The following is a 22,043-nucleotide window of genomic DNA, read 5'->3' on the forward strand; positions in this document are numbered from 1 at the left end:
TCTTTTCCAACGCTCTGTTAACTTTAGCATATGCTATATGTAAATAATATAAATTCATTTTATCTGTGCCTGACCCGCCTCGATAAGTGTTTCGGCTACTTAGCGGGTCAGCACTATTTTAAAAAAAAAATGAAGGTTGTACTTATCCTCACGCGTGCATTCCACTAATAGATAGTGTTATCTTAACTCTTAGAAATTTAAAACCATCCAAAGCAATTGGTTTGGATAAAATTCATGCCAATTCTTAAACTATCAGCGAGTATCATTGCACCTTCACTGACGTTCATCTTTAACCCTTTGGTACTTACGACTGACATTAGATGAATGGAAATGCGCACGCGTAACCCCCCTTTTTAAATCTTGTGATCGACGGCAACGTGAAAGCTATCGCCCCATTTATTTGGTGAGCAAAGCATTTGAAAAAGAGGTTTTTCGTCAGCCCTATAGCTATCTAACTGAAAACCCCTTCTAAAAGTAGGTTTGAGTATCGTCGTCCGGATGAACGTAGTCCGAAATAGGACTGCTATTGTTGACAGTGACTGACGTTTCGACAACCTGTGCAGTAGTCTTCTTCAGAGTCAAAGTGAGTTGAATCACGTCAGTTGATGGTGTGTTCCTATCCGTCTATTTTCACAGTTAAACAGTCGTCTATTGTTTGTCAAATTTTCGGCTGTCAGTAGTGGTGTCTGAGGAGAATTAGCAGTTTTTTGGGGGAGTAAAAGTGGGAAGTAAAATTTAATAAAAATGCGCGGGAAACTTGTTTAATTTATGCTAACCATGTTTAGGCAAGGACTAGTAATGACGTCACAACACCATAAGGTCCATTTGACAGTTTAGCAAGCCCGTTGTTCTTTGAACATAAAATCCCACCACTTTTCGTGAAACCTTTCTGTAGCTTAATTTTGGAGGAAAAAGAATCGAACTAAAGATTTAATAGAGGTTGTATATTTTTCTTTTGTCACGATGACTTTCACCATTACAGCGGAGCGCCGTTAGTCAGTTAATTATGCGCGTTTACAAGCTGTCATTTGCATACAAATTGGCTCTACAGCCTTGACTTATTATTATAAAAACACAAAACAATTAACAACTTAACAAGGATCAATTGAAACACGCGACTAATAATAGTTAGCAATAGAACAAGACACGAGAAACCGTTTTAAAAACTTAATGACCAATGACAAAAAGAGTATAAAAGACACAGCGATCTGTAAGGGATAGAAATTAATTAATCCTTCTTTTCTTCACCAATGGAGTACTTGTTAGCTTTGACTCGAAATTTCTTATGCCTACTTCGTTTCCTCATCTGTTTGCCGTGGGCATTATGATCATCCAAGCTCATCCAAATAATTTAAAGATTGAATCCGACGCCTTTTGTGCTTCGGGCCTTGTTGTGATGGGGTTTCTACTTTGGGAGAAGGGGTCAGGAAAGCAGGATTTAAGGGTGGTGGTGGGGTGAGGCTTTCTTTTTCAGGTTTTTGAGAGGTGTTACGTTGAAGGGGTTGAGGGGAGTGGATAATGCTGTCGTTGCTAGCGAAGATGTGCGCTTGATGTTAAGTCTGGAACACCGCTGATTATTTCTTCCGGTCGTGTTCTTGTATTTAATTGTTCTTTAAAAGCCAGGTATCTGTTTTGCAGCTGAAAGTATCGCTTAGCTTTCTCATCGTCCCGAAGATCGTTTCGAGAAAGCACGTCATCGATGTTTCCCTGAAAGAAGCGGGACAGGAGAAAGATTTTGCTACTTTAGATATTTTAGAAGCTCCTGAGGAATATTTTCTTGAAACCCTGCTTGGTAAAAGCCTTCTTCACTGGGAAGGACGTCGACAATTATCTTGGGTAGTAGTTTTCAGATCAATCAGCAGATAACTGATTACAGCCTTTTCGTACTGTTTTAAAAAGAAATCAGTTTGCCGGGATACATTTGCTTAGCCAGGGTCAACATTTGCAATTTGTCTCGTGGATTCTTGAATAACACCAAACAATGGCTGTTTAGGCTTATGCTGCGACTGCCTTTCCCCTGATGGAATAGATTTTGCACGATATAAATCACTCTTAGATTACGATGATGAGAACCACGAGTAAAGAGGTTCACAATTCGCTTGTCTTTACTGGCGTCAATCATTTGATCAGCAAACACGATCAAATTCCTTTTGTTCACATCAAAATAGGAATCCTGCCCCCAAGGCGTAGGAATTCCCTTGAAGAATTCAATGTGTGGCATGGCGACTAGCATTTCTGTATACGCAGGCTTCCATTGTGAATAACACCAAACAATCCTCTCCTGGGGAGGGTAAATTGTCTAAAGTATTTTTCGCAGACAGAACAGAAGCAACTCATGTCAACTCCTCAGGAGCAGATTGCAGACTGAGAAAGAGGTAAAATGTTGCGCTTTTATATAGGTTTTCAGGTCATAAAATTCTATTGTTTTCTGTCCACCACCGCCACCGCCACCACATTTCTATTGTTATCCTTCACCACCACCACCACATTTCTATTGTTTCCCTCCAACACCACCACCACCACCACCACATTTCAATTGTTTTCTATCCTCCTCCTACTCGTTTCATTTTTTTTCTCCAGTAGATTTTATAAAAGACTGCCAACTGCCATCATGAGTTCATTTGGTGGCAATGTCTCGTGTAGTAAACAACAATCGTGGTTTTCCTCAGCTGTTAGCTGATTGCCCTGTTCATCAGCGCTAGTTTCTTTTAAAGACAGCCACTCCACAACAACTACATGCACTAGTGCAAGTCTTATACAATATACTTATGGGACACATTTCCATCCCCGAAGAAAATAAGCGGATATTACAGTCATATAAGGATGCTTTACTTGACCAGGCCAGACCAGATGTCCCCTACAAAACAAAGAAGGGAGTCCTTGTACAAGAGGGTAGAGGTTTTATTTAAGACTTTTTGGCCCCTGTTGTTTCAAACTTAGGATTTCTAATGCTATAAAAGAGGTGACGTATCGCAAAGTTTATCACCGGTGCTCAATAATAATAATAAAACATTTATAATGCGCAAATTCCATAAAATGTTCAAATGCGCATGACAAGATCAAAAACGAAATAAAAAGGCTAAAAAGCCAAAAATTACAATTAAGAGTAAATTTACAATGACTTAAAAAGCTAAAATTACAATTAAAAGTAATTACAATTTAAAGTAATCTGGGGCTCAGATTTTTTCTGTGTCCTCTTATGGTTGATTCTTTACATCTCCCTTTATTTCCTTTATAATAAAAGTAAACTCACAATAATAAAAACAACTTTGATAACAATGCATGACGGAAAAGGTGAGTTTTTAGCTTGGCTTTAAAAATACTAACTGTGCTGGCGCTTCTTATGTCAAATGGTAACGCATTCCACAGTTTGGGTGCAGCACAGGTAAAAGGACGATTACCTAGTGTAGCCTTAGATTTAAAACGCGGATAACTAAGTAAAAGGTTATCACTAGAATTCCTTAGATTATATTTAGATGAGAGCCTAAGAAAAATGAGAGACGATAAATAAGTAGGCACTAAAAAATTAAGAATCTTAAAGGTAATTAAAAGTATTTTAAACTCGATTCTACATTTAATCGGTATAACCAGTGTAATTCATAAATAAGAGGCGTTACATGACAAAATTTCTGTTCTCTAAAAATCAGTCTGGCGCAAGCGTTCTGTACTCGTTGCAGTTTATTCAACAAGCAGTCAGGTAGTCCATGTAAAAGACCATTGCAATAGTCAAGGCGACTTGTTATGAATGCATGGACAAGTATCGCAGTTGACTGCCGTGAAAGATACTTTCTGATCCGACGACCATTATAAATATAGTAAAATGAAGAGGCACAGGTTTTTTTGATTTGTGATGCCATGGACAGACTAGAATCAAACCAACAACCAAGATTTCTCGCGAGTGGCACGGGATGAATATCTGAGTCACCCACACGTATACTGATATTATCTAGCTTTTCCAGCTGTTGTGATGAACCAATGATGAGGAATTGAGTCTTGTGGTCATTAAATTTAAGATCATTATTCAACATCCAAGAACGAATGTCTCTGATGCAGTCTTCCATATTCCTCACCACAGCAAGTAGTTCAGTTCCGTCGTTCGGACTAAATGAGATCAAAACTTGTGAATCATCAGCGTAACAGTGAATCATGGGCAGATGATATTTAATTATCTCAAAAAGCTCACTCGTGTACAACGTGAACAATAGCGGACAAAGACAGGAACCTTGAGGCACGCCGCATTCTAATTAAAAAGATTTAGATAGTGACTCGTTGATCATTATCCCCTGAGTTCTTGCAGACAAATAGGATGCAAACCAGGAGAGGGCTTTTCCCTGTATACCAAATGAGTATTCAAGTCGACGTTGCATGGTGTCGTGATTAACTGTATCAAAGGCAGCACTCAAGTCGAGCAGAATTAGCAAAGTAACACACTAATTGTTCATGTTCAAGAGAATGTCATTCATAACCTTAAGCAGTGCAGTTTCTGTGCTGTGGTTTTGTCGATAAGAGGATTGGAACACTAGGAACAGATTGTTACAATTTAAATAATGTTGTAGTTGCTTGGCAACCACAGTCTCAACTAGCTTTGAGATAAATGCCAAATTACTCACTGGTCTGAAGTTCTTAAAGAGGGGGGGGGGGGGGGGGAAGGGGTAATCCATCCTTTTTGAGCAGCGGCCGCGCTAGAGCACACTTCTAGGTACTCGGAAAATAACCAGAATCAAGCGAAAGATTAATTATTTTGGTGATCGGAGGCAGTAGCACATCGACGCACTCATTAAGAAGCTTGGTTGGAATAGGATCAAGAGGACAAGACTTCTTAGACGAAGCTGTGATTAGATCAAACACCTCTGATTCGGAAAACAGATTAAATTCTGAAAAACAGGAAGCAGTCACAATACTAATTGCGTTGATAGGAAGGCAGATCTGGTTCGTATTAACAGACCTGATATCGGCAATTTTTGGGCAAAGGATTTTCCAAAATCATTAGCCAACTGATAATAATTGATAGATAATGGAAGGCCAGAACCTTTCGATAAATTTAGCAAGGACTTGCTTGTTATAAATAACCTCCTCTGGTCTGTGCTGTTCTCAGTTATGAAGTTTGTATGATAGTCACTACGAGCCTTGTTACTCAGAAACGTCACACGATTTCTCACAGTACGGTGAGACAGTAAATCGATGTGTGCTTTAGAAGCTCTCTATTTCCTTTCAGCTTCCCTCCTTTGTCGTTTAGCCAATTTAATTTCGTCGTTCATCCATGGAACACATGGTCGACCTAGTAGTATTCTTATGCTTAACGGGAGCAGGACGACCCCGCAGGGAACGCAATGTATGGTCAAATAAGGCAGCAAGCTCATCAGGATCATCAGTATCCATGGCGGAGCAGATAAGATTATGACTAACCGCCGTTAGGCCGCTGACCTAAAGAGTCAAAAAATGAAGAAAAAGATAGATTTGGTTGAAGAAGAGCACGAGAGTGAACATGAAGAAAGCGAAAGTTCCGGTGATGAAAGCGAAGATGAAGAACCAAGAATAAAAGATGTTTTGAGTCATCTTTCCCGAGCGGTGTCTGAAAAGCGTGCTTCTGATCTGCTGCATAGTATGGCTGCTTCCAAAGACATTCTTTTCTGGACTCCCCGCGGACAATTACTTCGAAATAAACGTATAATTCCCGTCACAAACATCGCCGAGCTAGTTGACTATGTGTTACTCCCTCATAACAATGAAGTTACCAAGCCTCGTGCGCTGAATTTGCTTCTAGATGGACTTGCAGAGTTAGGTATCGGTAAAGGTTTAATCAAGAACAAAAAGTTGCTAAGCGAATTAATAGAAAGGGAAAAAGGCCACCGAAATGTAGAAAATACTTCCGAGAACGAGAGTAATAATGAGGAGAGTTCATTGAATATTGAAAATCAGGAGGAGGAGGAAGTGGCTTCTGAGAATGGCAGTGAAGCTGAAGACACCCAAGGGAGCGACAACGACACTGAAAAACGACAGTGAGGAAACAGCAAGTAATAGTCATGAAACGTCCACCACCTTTCACTCTGAAAATCCCTGTGAACGTCGTGAGAATTCTAATGTGTACGGGACTTTGATCATGAAATGTCCTAAATGCTCTCGGAACGATTCACCTATGATTTGTCCCATATGTGATCACCAGATCCCCGAGGAGAGAAATAACATGAAAGAGGGCCTTCTTCGGTGCCACGATTGTGGAGCAATAGTTCGCCTATAAGTAGCTAGGGCTTGTTCCTCGATGTTTTGCATAACGATTTCTGCTACAACAACAGAAACTGGAGAACACATAGCTGTTACCGTTTAACTGTTTGCACTGTTTGCCGTTGTACTGAAAGTACTTCGAAGTTAAGCAGAGGTTGAGTAGGTCCATAATGTCGTCTGTTGGTAGTGGTAGTTCAACAGTAGAATTTTAATAGCGCTCTCAATGCAGTCTAGAGCCATTTGAAGTGAAGTGCTGGTGAACAGTGATTTCACATCAAAAGATACTAGTTTGTGGTCTTGAGTTATCTGAAAATCTTTAAAATGTTTTCTTGTCACTATTCCTTATCGAAAGTCTTAAGTAAAAAAAAAACTCTATTTAAAATTTGGACTGACTTTGACACTTAGTGCCTACACTCAATAACTCGTCAGCGTTCTTACTGGTAGAATGTATATGATACTGTAGCTTGTTTTCTCGTTTATATATAAAGCCACCTTCACATAACATTTTTAGATACGTCTAAATGTTACTTGTTTTTTTCAAGGAAAACATTTCAAAAATTTCTAGTTATCCTAATACAAACAGCCTATCTCATGCCTTTTCCTTTACATGTATTTTAAAAGATTCAAACTGGAGAAAATTAAGGCACATTCAATTTGACAAAAAAGGTGCGGTCATAATTAAGAAAATACGATCGAAGTGTCTGAGCCAGCCGCCCAAAACAGTTGAACAAAGGAGCGTCTGTCTTTTTAAGTTGAGTTATCTTGAACGAGTCATGTATTTGAAATGACAAGTTTGTGGCCAACTATATTTGAGCAACGTAAATTATTTAACATTTTATTAGTTTGGTAACGTTATTCAAAACCCACAGAGTTGCTTAGGCTGATTAATTATCAACTCGTCCTGCCACCTGTCCATTATCGCTTATAACAAGCTGGCCACCAGAAACTCAGAAATTACTATTGAAACATTGGCAAGTGTTCATTTTCTGACTGATCAGAGGACGCATATTATTCACAGCTGGTTAAAAACAAGCTCCTTTCATTATTTACTGGACAAATTCGTAGTCCGCGTGAGCTTTGTCGATATCTGAAAGGCCACTGCTACATATTCCGAAATCGTAAAACTTGTATACATCACTGACATTCTCAAACAGATACTATGATCTTTTAAATTTGTTTATTGGCAACTTAAGCGTACGTCAACAGAAGGTGTTCAAAAATTAAAACAAATTTTGTAAACAAGGTGGAAATAAGATATTTTCAACGTCACGTTTTTTCTTTTAATATTTTCAAGCACTTTAATAACAATTCACTTCAGCCGGTAGGATAAGCAATAACCGATGATATTCGTCTCGTAGAAATCAGCAGAAAGAATTGTGAGGGTTTTAATAAGCCATGTCATAAAAATTTTAAAGCTTGCAAGCAATTAGTAAACGATGGAAAATTACCAAAAATACCATACAAAACAAATATGTAAGCGCATCCAACAAAACTTCCAAGAAATTTAGTGGGTTGTGTTTCAGCAATTCCTGTTGTTAGGTTATTTCCAATCATCTTATATGATTACTGAATACCTCCACTTAGTATATTGTCAAATTTATACAGTTCATCACAGGTAATAAAATGCAATAAGGCGGCTATAACGTGATTATATTTTATAGCCTATTGGTTTTCATTACAAAGGTTGTTTAAAGTTTTAAATGAAGTCCTGAAGATGCCTGAAATGTTTTGCGGCCGGCAATTTGCCGGGAAGGTCGCTTGACTTGTACAGTTAATGCAATTACAATTTGATAATTTATTTCCTCTCTTCAAAAACATTTACAAACGAAAGTCTTAGTCTGCCAATATCGGTTCCTTTAAAACCTGTCATCGTCTTGAACATGAACATTTACCCGCCTTTCCTCCGGCTCGTCAAGTTCTTGTTCCTCACTGGGGTTCGTTTTCAGTTTTGCACCCATTTCTGATGCATGGCGTTTGCGCCATTTTGTCCTTCGGTTTTGGAACCAAACTTTGACTTGACTTTCTGTCATTCCGAGGGAGTAAGCCAGTCGTGTCCTCTCCGGCCCTGCCAAATATTTGGTCTGTTCAAAGGTTTTTTCAAGGGCGAAGATCTGATGGCCACTAAATGTCGGTCGAGTGTGCTTTCGTTTGTTGTCTGTGTCCCTTTCGCTACAGACTGGATGATTCTGAGCTGCTAGGAAAATAGAAGAAATAATTGTTTATAGCTTAGTTATTTGGGATTAGTGGTATTAGGCTTGTCTAGATGATGTAATTAGCTAAAGCCGCACATACATCACAACTCTGTTAATGCCCACAATCGCGGCGAGCACGAGCACCGAAAAATTGTTAATACTGCAAAGGTTAATTTCTTTGGAAAGGTTATTAATTTTTTTCCACAATAATCATTTGGTCTGTTCTCCAAGATGCCGTTCCATGTGTAAACTTGGTTTGTTTAGGTGAAGAATTTTGGGCAAACAGAAAGTGTGGGGAGGAAATGAAGAGGATATATGTTATTCTCAAGGATTATAGTAGCTATTATCGTAATACTGTCAAATTAGTAATGAAGACAAGCCTTGGGATAAAATACCCAATAAAGTAAAGACGGCTTAAGGTAAACTAAAGGAAAGCTGATTTATCAGCTACGAGGTTCGCCTCAGTTGCGGCAGAAATATATTCATTTCTTTTGCATACATTGCGATTTTTTAGTTAACTTGTGTAATTTTAGCTATAGCAAGGTTATCGCTTTGATATGCACTCGGGTTTACTTTATTAAGTCGCAATTTTCTTCAAGGATGGGCAAAATGAATTTTTTTCTGTGGCTTTGTCTATTCCGATTGCAAGGACAGCCTTTAACGTGACGCTTATGGCGATTTTTATGTCAATTGGTGGAAACGCTCCTTCTTTGAATTTGTTGGCGAGATTATTTCTCTAAGCGCAAGCTATAGACTTTTTGCTTAAATCATAATTGCACAAGATAGACAAAACTTTGAATCCACCCACCACGGACCCATGCGTGGATATATGCTTTCTCGCGGATAGGATATGCATGTGTCTGTTTTATAAAAATAACACATGAAAGGCTTAACATACCGTTGAGTCTTTCTCGAAACTGTGATTGTAACATTGCGCTCCAAAGGTATGGGACGTCATGACCATAACCATACAGTCGCGATGGTGCACTGCCGGGGTTGGTTCTGTAACGAGCGGTGGTAGGTAGGCTTACCATTGCCGGGCGAGGATCGGGCCTACTCAGGATATCATCGATTCTGTAAGATGTGCTGGGTTTTGTGACAGGAACTCGGGGTGATGAAGAAATTGGATGCTTCACTTCTGGAGAAAGTGGTGGAGGATAGGGAGGTATATGTCTTGGCTTCAGATCCACGAAGGGACTATAGAAGAACGTTGGCCGTTCCATAGCTAGCTGGAACTCAAACGTATGGTCGAATCTGGGGTTGTTGCCGTTCGGTTATGTTTTCCTGCTGCTTGGGCGGCGAAGAATAAGTTAACATTAATAAACTAAAGTTGACTTTAGTTTCGATGCGCCTGTCAGCAGTGCCGCCAAGCGTAACGTGTTGATTGATGGGCTGTCGTGGCAAACATTAATTGATATAGTAGGTTTGTAATGGTATGGCTAATAATGGAGTGGTAAGAAGGGAAACGCACGATCTTATTGGTTAAACTCTGACAGGTGTTCTGGGAGGAAGCCAGCTTAATGCTTACTAAATGATTGAGGGTTTGTTAATGAATATGTCCAGCCATCTAAAAATGTTAGCGCTGGGGAGAAGGAAAAAAATTCTCTTAGCGGTAAGAACAGAGTGCCTGGAATTGGATTTAATTAGTATCTTTACAATATTTGTTGATCCGTTTTCAAAATGGCCCCATTCAAGACTAAGACGAAATGAACCTTATCAGTAGTCTATTTATAGTCCAATTGAAAACAATACATTCGCGCGTCATTAGCAATTTGGCGGCGTTTATATAATAATTGTTTGCAATGAGAGCAGTCCATGTGTTAAATGTGTATATTGGTTTATTACTCTTCGTAATCCAAACATTGAGATTACCAAATGAATAACAAAGGGATAAAAAGGAGTTATCCTATAAAAGGATAACATCAAAATAGTAAGTGTTACAGTTGAAGATCATAGCATTGTTTAAGTAAAAATGAGCTATCCATTTATCACCCACTGAAGCAAAAAAAATTTAACAAAGCTGAAGTTTTTCTAAGATGCTTTTTATTTAAAAGGTGGCTTGTGAAAATATTGGTAAGTGCTAGTACTCTTAAAATGCCGGTCCTACCTCAGCCGAGACCACTGCAGGCAGGAACTCGTATGTGATCCCAAGGTATCCTCATTTTACTTCGGTTCTGGATATAAATTTATTAGTTTTTAAAAATTACAATATAACGGCGTTACAGGAAAACAAAAATTGCTTTTCTTAATTGGACAACATTTTGAAAGACCATTATGAGCGAAAATTGATAACTTTTATAAAGTCATCGTGACTTTTATTTAATTTTCGTGACGCCGGTACACGTTGATTTAGTTCACATCTCTTCCTCCTAGTGAGAGTGAAAATGAACAACTGAAAAAGAGTTTTGGTGTGGTGGGAAATTTAATACACGGAAAAAAAAAAGACTACTCGGTCAAGTAAACTTGTAAGCAGCGTCAAAATTCAGTTTCATATAACCAAGCTGCTAGCAACAAAGCTTATTCACCCACCTATAGAAGTATTCAAAGAGGCGTTAATACCTCAGTTTTTTTAATGCTGTTGCCATTTTAGGAAAAATATCATGCTTTTTATTGTTTGACATTTCTCCTCTTTTAAGTGAAAGTTTTGACAAATAGAATAAGATAAAATTTACACTTTTTAAGAAAACTGATTGCAATTTATTATTTGACAAACCTTTGATGATTAGACATATCCAGCAAGTTGTTATAAGTAAGTTTTTGAAAGCAATTCTAAATGCATTACAGGATATGAGCTTTAACAATCAGCGAAGGTAAGGCGACGTGATTAGACATGTTCGGCCAAACAATGATCGATATTTAAAGCTACCCTTTATAAGGTTCTTTTATAATATATGATGGCAAGAAATGAAATCAATTCAGCAGAAAGAGCCGACATTCAGTTGTAATATTGCATCCGTAACACTGTTGAACTGATTAAATAAAACGTAAAATAGTCTGCACTAGAGGTTTTAATTTCAGTGAGTAAATGAGGTTTCCTTCGTTTTTCATGTGGCCTTGTTAACAAATCACTATGCAGAAACCTTATATATGAGTTGGTATCCCATTAAAACATGATTTCCTGAGAGAAGAGACAAACGTAGAACCTAGACAGCCGGGCAGGTGAACCTTAAATATTATTCAAAAGTTTTAAGGTACAAATTCAGGAAGGAGTTTTTTAAATTTAATCTTGCGCTATGACAAAGTGTGCTGCAATTTTTGAGAAATGAGAAAAGGCATCTCTTAAATCTGTTGAGACCAAAACTCAGTTCAATGTTGTTATTTATTGGCTTATTGAATTGTCTCGCTAAAGGTATTACTTTTTCCTTCCTTTACAACAAAATGATATCAGTGGGATATTTCACAAATATGCTGTATAATATTTCGGCACTTTCTACGTGAGTTTATTACAACATTATTAGTCACTGAAACAGAGCAGCAACTATGAAAGACTGACGAATTAAGTACGATATGAAGAAATATTTTGAATGAATAATGAATGTAATATTTCTTCTTTCTGATTGCCTTCAATCCCCCGGCTAAGTCTTCTTAACCAGCTAACGTTGACCAAATTTGGAAAAAGATAACAATTGACGTCAATTGCACAGATATCGACAAAAAGGGATAGCAGAAGACCAGCTGTTTTTGGCGGGGCTGGGGAAAAGTGGCGGAAGTTAAGATTTCAGGCGTTATGTTAAGGAATAGACAACTCAGTGCTGTCTGAAAAAATTGCAGGACTGGTAAAGATACAACTCAACGGAGGACTCTTTGCTATTTTAAGATTGTATGCTAAAAAAACATTCATTCATAACTTTAAACTGCCGAGGACGAGGGGAAGTCTATAAAGAAACATGCGCAACTTGTCATCGAACGAGATATTTTGGTTTGCAGTTAGAAACATTTTGAATGAATATTAAAACAATTACCGCATTCGAATGGATTTCGTTCGAAAGATATGAAGAATTATGCAGGTCTCAGAGGCTGTTATCATACAATAATTCTTCATATCATTCTTATGTTTATTTAATAAGTGCTTAATATTGTCTTAGTTATCGGTAAGCATGCGCATTAAACTATTGAGAGAGGGTGCTGCATAAAAATTATAATTTACTTCTATGAAAAGCCAAATCACAAAGTTCACAACAAACAACTTCACAGATTTGTTTAGCCACAAGGATTATCTATAGCAGAAAAAGCGAACGAATGAAACAACAAGCAAACAAACAAACAAACAAAGCAGAACGATTCTAAGGCGACGAAAGTAAAGCAAATCAACCTAAACTAAAAATTGCCTGAATTTCTGTCTTCCTCATCGGTATTTTCATATTTTCTGTGTTTCAAACCTTGCTTTTCTTAGGCAGGAAAGGCCAGTTACTATGTTTCAGTGTACAGCCCTGTTGTCCTAAGCGTGTCAGCGAAAATAATCTTTCTTGATATCATAGAAAACCGCTCCCAGGGATTAAAAGCATTTCCGCTCAGATTTTAGAACCAACCTGGTAAACCACAGAAATACAAACAAATATTAATTGCCAACGAAATGAAATTAATTAACACGTCTCAAGATAGGATTAAAGGATTAACATCATAAAAAAGCTTTCATGTCTCGGTTGCATTAAATGTTTGCCAATTCAGCCACTAAAAAGTTTATATCAGGACAGGCAAAATAACACACCTCAATACATATTATCAACACATACGTTATATAGCACTTTCTAACGTGTTACGTGAGTTATATAGATTATTTGCTCCTTTAAAACCATTGTGTGACTTAACTACAATGAGCAGAGTTGTTGACAACTTCTATAGAATGTTTTGAACAAACAAATGCCAATTCAGTGATTAATGTGTGCTTTGATTTCCATCTGTAAAAGAGAAATAATGGGCGGCAATTTAAATTGAACAAAGGAAAATGATTTGAGCTAACAAAAGAGGTGACCTGCTTTTCAATTACTCTTAACAAGAACCTGATTGGTGCTAATGCTTGAACATCTTGAAGGCTATACGTGTCATCTTTCGGTCAAAAAAAAAAATTATATTCTTTTAGAGGAAAGAAGTTAGGAGGATTGTTAAAGGGATCAATTTTCAATTTTAAGACAAAAACGTATGTGTTGCAGAAAGCAAAATAACAATGTCAGGGTCAGTTTAACTCAAGACATGAACTGACGTATATAAGGCATATAGGTATGTGCCGCCAAAAATGGTTTGGTTTTGGGGCCGTTTTGGTCTGAAAACGGGTATAGACTTTGCCCATTTTTGTTTGGAATCGGGCATGGCTTTCGAGGAAAGTACGGGAGCATATGAACGTATTTATAATAGTAATAATAATAATAATAATAATAAATTTATATAGCGCCATTTCTAGCCATGCCCAATGGCGCTTTATAACAAATGTTTAAAATCTTACAAATATAGTTCATAAATTACATTAAATTGAAACGAATTAGACGAATTAAAAATAGCAAAATTAATTGATAAAAAAGGCATTGAGTTAAAACGACTAAAACATAAAAGGACTAATTTAATAACAACGCCTTCCTAAAAAGATAAGTCTGATAGTTTGTTTCGGTAGTCTATACAGAAGTGAATTACAGAAGTCCAATCTGGAAGTAATGAAAGCATGCACAAGTTTTTTCCGCAGTATGGCGACTGATATCTTTCCTTATGCGACTAATGTTTCAAGACTGCCTTGCATACGGCTAAAGCATGTGTTCCATTGTCATGAATGTCAGTATTATACAGAACACCAATTCTAGCTACCGATCGATGACTTGCTAATCACCTCATAACAAACGTGCGAAGGTGTAGATGTAACCGCTGAGGGAACAGTTTCCTTCTGTAATAATGCCAACAATGCCTTGTATAGAAACCCGCAAACCATAACCGAGGTTTGTGATACACAAATCACTAAAAACAATGGCCGTGGTACAAATAGTTCTACTCATGATCAGTAAATCGACACTATCGCTTGATGACGACTGGCGGTCGAAACGTCGCTATCAATATTCTATGTGACAATCCTTAGACAAACGATTAACGAAACCCTTTATACACATTATCGACAATGAACAATTTCTTTCATGACAAAGTATTTGCCGTTTCAATTCCAAATGAATAAGAAAGAAAGAGAAATATACGAATTTGAGAAATCTTTTTGGCTGGCGTTCTAATCTAAGTAATGATGACATAATTTTCCGAGGCCAGGTCTGAAAACAGGTATGATAAATGACATTTTTTGGTCTGAAAGAGGGTCAGGATTTGGAGAACCAGGCGGCCAACCCCACCAAGAATTCTCAGAATTACCCCCTGGAAACATTCATTAACCTTTTGTATCCCAACCATAAACAAGTTGAACTAAATTACTCCATGAAAACGTAAAATGCATTCACGTATTCAACTTCACGATAAAGTTATTTCCTGTTTACTTTTCTTGAAGATTATCTCGTTTATTTCATAGATAATATGTTCTTTATATTCTTTTGTCTCGCTTTTTTCTGTTTGATTTTTATGGGCATTCACTGAACAGGTCGAATAAAATCCGAAATATTATAAATCAGTTAAAGCCACAAGTCGTCATAAAATCAGCAAAAAACCAAAATTATATGGTCGCAAACAGTACGCACGTAACCTGTCTTGGGAATCCAAGGAATTCACTCCATAACAACAAAGGAAGATGCAGCACAGTTAGGAAGACGATAACACGATGGGCAAAGTTTCATTGATGACCAGAAAGAAACTTTTCCCATTTTGATTTCCTTTACAGCCCTCCTTGTCAAAACAATTATTGAATTCGGCTTTCGTAGGATATGAAGAATTCTGCAGATCTCGGAGGGTGTTATCCACCGAGGCCGAAATCTGCAGAATTCTTCATATCCTACTAAGCGTCATTCAATAATTACTAAATATACATAAAAGAAAAGAAAAACAACATCCAAATATCAGTAAAGATTAATAGAGACTAATGAAATGTGAAGTTAACTCTTTTTTAAAGAGGTTGGAGGTTCACTTGAATCTTTCTACTTCAGAAGGTGTTTACTAGTCTCAATGGACATTACTTATTGGAAATGTGAGTAAAATTGATCTGACCCAGAACCTCACAGTCTCCGTTGTTCATGTATCATACACCTACTCGGATTATCCCATAAGACACATTTCAAACCAAAACGAGAAAGACTGCTCTGAACAAAACATCTTGATGTTTTTATTGAGATACACATGTAAAAACAAAATATCTGTACAATACTCTACACACCTTGCGTTTGTTAGCATTCAAGTCACATGTAGAAACAAAACCTGTGTTGCACAGTAATAAAAAAATACTTGGCGTCATAAATAGCTTTTTCCCACTGATCATAAAGGAATTTATTTCAAATTTTACATTCACACTTGATTATATTGAACGTGTTTTTTTATTTACAGTAGTAAAAGCTTCAAGAAAACGACAATGCAAATAAATAGGTGTGTCTATAATTCAATAAATAATACATTACTGTAAGGTTTCCCACCAATAGTTGGAGGCGACTGCGAGAACGATGTTAACAATGACAATGAGGATCATTTCATATTTATTGGCGCGCGGTGAAGTACCCATTACAAAACTCAACTCCTGACTAGAGTGAAATTTCCATTGAACTATAAAGACGGATAGCTTTAGTTGGAAAATTCTCTGTGTTAAACTTGGATCTACAGGTATATATATCGGCCAGGACAATTAAAGGTAAACAAGCCTTAAAATAGGCAAAAGGAAAACGTAACATCTTCAGAGGTCAATACTGATAGAACTAATGAAAGACAACAAAGCAAATCCACGAATCCACCGAGACATAATCTACCATTAGAAACAGAAAGAAGGAGCAAAAGGCAAGTTCACTTGGAACAAATGCCTTGTAGGCAAGATACCAAGGCCCTTTTACACTTAACCAAATCTTAAAATCACGTTTTATGGAAAGCGGAAGTCCAGCTTATCAAGTCTTTTCCAGTATTTACTAGTAAGATCACTGGCAAACTCTTCGTGGGAGAGAGGTGTTTGACCAGTCAGTGAAAGGAAACCGCGGCCTTTAGACATTTGACCCTATAAAAAAAACCTTCAGGTGCCATTCTTTACAACCGATCGAGAAAGTGATAGTTCACAGGAAGTTAGTGGAAAGCTTAACTTGTTGGTATAGATTTCTGGAATTTTTTTAAGAAACTACATCGTCGTCATTCCCTTTTGATCTCCTTCTTTTCTTTTTACCCGACTTTTTCCTGTCCTTTTCTGGTGAGTCTTCAAACATTCCGTCCACCAATTCCACATCCTTTTCTCCACTCAGTCTCTGGTAAGACCCTTTTCGGTTAAAATTCGGTAGACCTCGCTGATCATTCTTTCTTCTTTGTTCACTTTCCTCCTCGTCCGTAAAGGAATGGTAACCGCGCAAAGATTCGCTGAGATTAAAGCCCTTTCTGCCTCCCTTGAAAGTTATAGGTGGAAGATCGTTAGCTTGTTCTTCCTCATTAAGAAGTACTAGCGCAATTAATAGCGCACTAAAAAACGCGGAAAGCATTACTGATTAGAAGTTAGTCCAAATTGAGAGTACGGTGCGAAATTTCTCTTATGCTCAAATTATCATGAAGCCAAAGCGCATTCAATTCAATTTCATTTGTTCACTGAAAAAAGCGCGCCAATGTGGCAAGTTTAGCAAGACCGTTTCCATTTTTGCCACGAAGTAGAATTAATAAACTGATAGTATTGATGAGCACCATTTACTCCTAGCTTTTACTTAGGCAACTTGAATGACCTGCCACATTATGAGGCGCTGTTATTCCTTGTTAAGTTAGTTCTGTTTGGACCAATTTAGACGTCGCAGATTTTGATTACCATAAAAGCTTCACCTCGTCACGGAGGACACCCTAACGAATACGATACATATACATGTAATAAATCGAACTTGTAATTATGTTAAAAGCAAAAGCAGCAACTAAAAAGAGAGAAGTAGGATTAATTACGCACAATATGGACATTACGTTATTAAAATTCTTAATGATGTTATGGTTAGATGATTGATTGTTTTTATTCATTTATATAAAATGACTTGAGATTTTAATTGAACTAAATAAAGAAAAAACGATGATTGAATTAAATTTAAATCGGAGTGCGTTACAGTGCCACAATAGTGCGTAACACTAAGCAATAGGTCACGCTGTGCAAGTTCCATAGGTCACACGCAGACTGACCTGAAAACGTCACCTCCATGACCTAAGCTGTCTTCTCATTGGTTGTGATTCAAATCAGCACGACCCAGATCATTTGTAGAACTCTCACTGAAAACAAAGAGATCAGAAGATTTGTGCAAAGCAAAGTTCAACAATGAAGTTTATTGATACTAATTTAACTTCCTTGAATTATTTTTAGGTTTTTTAAAGTCGAATCAGGATTATACATATATCATATAAGTCTTTAAATAGCCTTCTTAAACAATGCCGCGCCCATGCTTAAATGAAACGCACGTCATCTTGCTTATTAACCGCAGGCTTGTTTAACCGTAGCTACAACTGTTATTATCAGTGCCAACCAGCTTTAAAATTTTGAGCTAAGAAAAAAGAAAAACTTCGTTTTATGTTAACGATATTCTAATACAAGGTTCCCTCCAACTATCGAATGACACGAAAGATGGTTTGAAGCAAAACCTAAAGCGAAACACCAAATACGTTTCGACCACTGTGAACAACACGGTCTACATACGCCCCAGTCTTAAATTTTGACACTTTTCGACCAGACGACCTAGTCTTTGTGCGCGTAGCTTGTGGTTTAGTTAGCTGGGGACCGTGTCGAAGGAAACTCCATTCGCTGTGAAGCTTCAGGCTTGAGAAGGGCGAAATCTTCTCGTTTTCGTTGCCGTACTCCCAACTGAGAATTATTTTGAATGGATTATAAAAAAAATATATTTGATTCGGCTTTCGTATGACCGGAAGAATTATGGGAAGACTGGACACGCGATGAAACTGAACTTCTTTGTTGTTTGTAAGCGCCAGGCGTACGCCCGCTTGGGGGACTGGAACAAGTCGAATGAAGAGTTTTGTGAGCTTACGGAAAAATGGCTGTAGTGTTTAGTTGCTTGAGGCGGGTTTCGAAAAGAACTTCTCGCGCCTGAGATTGAATACCCAGAGACCTCGTAGAGTGTTATCCAACGTCGAGGCCGATCGAATTCCATAATTCTTTAGATCATACTCACCCTCATCCAATAACCTCTAAATGTTTCCAAGTCATCTACACTTAGATGACTTGGAAAAACAGACACAAAAAACGTTCATGACTTTAGAAAGCGTGATAGATGCACAGTAAGAAAGCACCTGCAAAGCAAAGTCTGCCGTCTGCTCTTAAATCACTAGTTTTATCAAACTACAATATATAGTCGCTGCATGTTCGAATAACGCCTACTATTCTGATAAAGACTCCGCTTTTGAGAGAGTACTGTAAGGCGACTCGGAAGAAAGGGTCATAGGTTCAACTCCCCTTGGGAGTACTTGGATAGCCGCCTGTGTTACCTACTGAATAATCATCTTTCTCAGGTATTCATCAGGCTTAAAATCATATTTCTATCATTGCACAATCAACTTTTTAAGGGACTGATCTTGAGTTGACAAAAAAGCACTTTCACTCACCGTATTGGAGATGATGTAGTATGGATCGAACTTTGTCTTCGAATCCTAGCTTCTAATGTACTTGGTCTTCTGAAAAAAAAATTAACGTTGGCAACTATAAATCAAACGATCTCAAAACAACAAGAGGCACAAATGAGAACGAAATTTAAGGGTAGTGTTATCTAACCTCGGGTCGATCAAGGCGTGTCCTCTATTGTGGTTTGGCCCGTATATTTCAGACAAAAGTTCGTCAATTTCATTAGAAGACCTGCAAATATACAAGAAACAGGATATTCATTACTAAGAGAATAATTTACGCCATCAAGTGTGTTATTTAGTCTTAGAAAGTGCGCGTACGGTATTTTCGCGCAAATTGTTGAACTATAACTAGTGTTATTTCTGATACAAAAACGTAAATACCGTACATACTGCTACTACGTCTCTCTAAAAGTCGATGCGAAATGCTGATTGGGGAGATGACATTAGTAATGATGTCATTACCCTTGGCACGTGTTTTTCCATTCTTGTTTACATTCGCTCTTGTTTCCGCTTCGCGCTGATTGGCGAAAAACTGACAGCTCAGTCTACGGGGGCGCCCCGGAGAGCTTGCTTGCAGGCTAGCTTTTGGATAAATCTCATTTTCTGCAGATTTTTAAAAATGTAGAATTGATATCATAGCCGTGACATTTTGGGCGTAGGGCGAGCGACATATTTTGAGGCAGTGTTCTCCCAAATATGCCTAGCACGCATGTCAGAGTTCCACGTCTTATTTGGGAGCTTAATAAACGACGAAGACGACGACGGGGACGAAAAAGTCTCTTATTTAAAAAGTGAATCCACGCTGTTTCAATATTGATCGCTCCTATTCCATGTCGTTCAATGTAGGTGAATTTCTCTGGAGTGTTCACGTCGTGGTCGTGCAACAAATACAACAGCCAAGAAATGTACAAAAAAGTGTGATGCACGTGCAAAACTGTTGTTTTGCTAATCCAATCTCATTGCTTTTTGCCGTTCTCGTTGCCGTCGTCGTTGCTTAGTCTCCGTTGAACGGCCCTCTTCCCGTCTAAATAAAATGTCTCTCTCGGAAAGTTTGTCAAGTGTCGATTATGACGACTCTGAATGGAATTTCACTTTATTCCTGGGCTTATACCAAACATCAAGCAAAAATTACACGAAGAAGTCAAAAATTATGACCCAACTATGCGTGAGAGCGAAGAGGCTGATTATGAAGATGTTGTAATCCCTTACGCGGACGAGCCTTTGGCGAGTCAACAGTTTATCTAAGAGTACTATAGGAAGACACCGATGGAAAAGGAGTTAAGGCAGAAGCTACAACAAAGCTGGACGGAGCAAAGAACAAAGCCTAAAATTACGTCGTCGTTTCACTGACTTAGGGAACTATCTACACGGCCTTCTGACCAAAAGCTGCTTGAAATGGGCAAATTTCGTGCTCTTTAACCGAACGTGGAGGCCGTTAGATTTATCCGATTCACGCAAATTGTACCTCCTTTGAAAGATGTAAACGCGTAGAATGTATCACATTTTTTTTTTCAAATCTTGGGTGATATGCACTTTAAGCTAAATAACACCAAGAATCAGTGAACGGGAACCAGGACAATAACTTTTCTGCAATGGACAATGAGACAGCGGCAACATGTGGGCATTTTGCATCCGCTGAACGGCAATAGCGTGGGCGCCTTAAATCTGATGGCGGGAAATCGAAATCTTGCGTAAAGTTAGATACAGTCCTTTTAAAAACCATTCCGTTGGTGTTTTGAATACCGTACTTTTCTAAAAAATGTTCTCCATGACAAAAATCGGACGTTTTCTAGGCGGTTTTTCAGTTGTAGATTTTTCAGCAGTACGTTTTCTTGACTTTAAAGACTCAACGACAAAAATCACTGTTCCTGTATAAGTCGGATTTTCACAGGCAAAACAATGCATTTCGATGGTTTGATCTCCCAACTCAAGGTTTTACTTGGGAAGAAATGCATCGTAGCAATGTTCAGCTGCTTTAAGAAAAGCGAAAAAAAAAGAGAATCCACCGCCTTTTATTCATGAGATAAAGAAAAAAGGCTATGTCGTCAACAGGAGAGCAAGCGCCTTTTTTTCCAAAAACACCAGGAGAAAACACGTTGCGATCTGTTGTGATGGCCGGATTTCGCACTATTCAATAACTTACTATTTTAAAATTGTCTTCAGAGAAAATTAAGCGTCAGATTGATGTGTTTGACCTGTTGATTAAGGTCAGGCTTTTCCCACTTAATGTACATAGGGTCCTTAAGCTAAACCTATCACCTTGTAGGGGCAAAGTCTAAGATCTTAAAGTAGTCTCAGTTACAGGAGGTACGACAAGACTCTGAAGTCTGTAAATGCTTATAAACGTGTCGTACCTCCTGTAACTTAGACTGCGAAAATCGCTCTGAAAGTCCTTCAAGTGTTTCCCGGAAAAATAATTGCGTGAAAAAGGAAATCAACCGTGGTAAATAATTTACGTGTAGCCGTAAGTCACCTTCGTAAATTTTACCCGAGTAAAATTTACCGCGGCAAAATTACCACGGGAAAGACCTTTTACCACGGTGTGTGTAACCGCACCTAATAATACCCCCCTAAATGAGATTCCTTCCCAAAAAAGGATGATTCGGAGCACCCAGGGCGTTAACTTACTTTGTGGGGAAAAGAAAGGTTAACACCCCCTGCAGTTCTTCTTCTTGAAGTTTGTCTTGCTGGATTAAAATCGAAATCAATTTCATGTTCTAAAGAAAAAAAAAGAGGGAAAATGTTATATTTTACTTTTTCTTCTACCGAGACAGGTAGAAGAGAAGAGGGGCGCTAGACTATTATTGACAAAATTCCAAACCAAGCCACACAAACGGCTTTGTCCACAGGTGTCCTTTTTAATATCTGTACACGTATACTAACTCATATGATTACCAACAAATACGCACCACAACAGTTCGTGTGAAGAGTAATGTCTAA

At 38.0% G+C, this 22,043-nt stretch overlaps 2 protein-coding genes across 4 annotated transcripts in view; both read right to left on the reverse strand.

Moving 5' to 3' along the window:
* Positions 1–6,878: 6,878 nt before the first annotated feature.
* Positions 6,879–9,786, reverse strand: LOC140936049 (homeobox protein Nkx-6.1-like). Its single transcript, XM_073385626.1, has 2 exons — positions 9,313–9,786; positions 6,879–8,416 (listed from the first exon to the last, which is right to left on the reverse strand). The coding sequence occupies exons 1-2, from the start codon at positions 9,635–9,637 to the stop codon at positions 8,079–8,081; spliced, it is 663 nt and encodes a 220-aa protein (XP_073241727.1). The 5' UTR covers positions 9,638–9,786; the 3' UTR covers positions 6,879–8,078.
* Positions 9,787–17,657: 7,871 nt separating this feature from the next.
* Positions 17,658–22,043, reverse strand: part of LOC140933976 (uncharacterized) — a 64,934-nt gene continuing 60,548 nt past the window's right edge. For 2 of the 3 annotated variants that reach the window (XM_073383664.1, XM_073383663.1), the window contains exons 36-39: positions 21,732–21,820; positions 19,252–19,332; positions 19,086–19,154; positions 17,658–17,744 (exon numbers count right to left, since the gene is read on the reverse strand). In XM_073383664.1, coding sequence (XP_073239765.1) covers positions 17,693–17,744; positions 19,086–19,154; positions 19,252–19,332; positions 21,732–21,820 — 291 coding nt within the window. In that variant the 3' untranslated portion in view covers positions 17,658–17,692. The remainder of the gene's footprint in view (positions 17,745–19,085; positions 19,155–19,251; positions 19,333–21,731; positions 21,821–22,043) is intronic. The other variant, XM_073383665.1, reaches the window with a different exon arrangement.

This window comes from Porites lutea, chromosome 4 (genome assembly GCF_958299795.1).
Source record: "Porites lutea chromosome 4, jaPorLute2.1, whole genome shotgun sequence".
NCBI lineage: Eukaryota > Metazoa > Cnidaria > Anthozoa > Scleractinia > Poritidae > Porites > Porites lutea.

Coding starts and splice junctions, on each gene's coding strand:
- LOC140936049 (XM_073385626.1), bottom strand. CDS start 9,637: ATGGAACGGCCAACGTTCTTCTATAGTCCCTTCGTGGATCTGAAGCCA. Junction 8,417..9,312: donor GTTTCGAGAAAGACTCAACG/GTATGTTAAGCC, acceptor CTATTTTCCTAG/CAGCTCAGAATCATCCAGTC.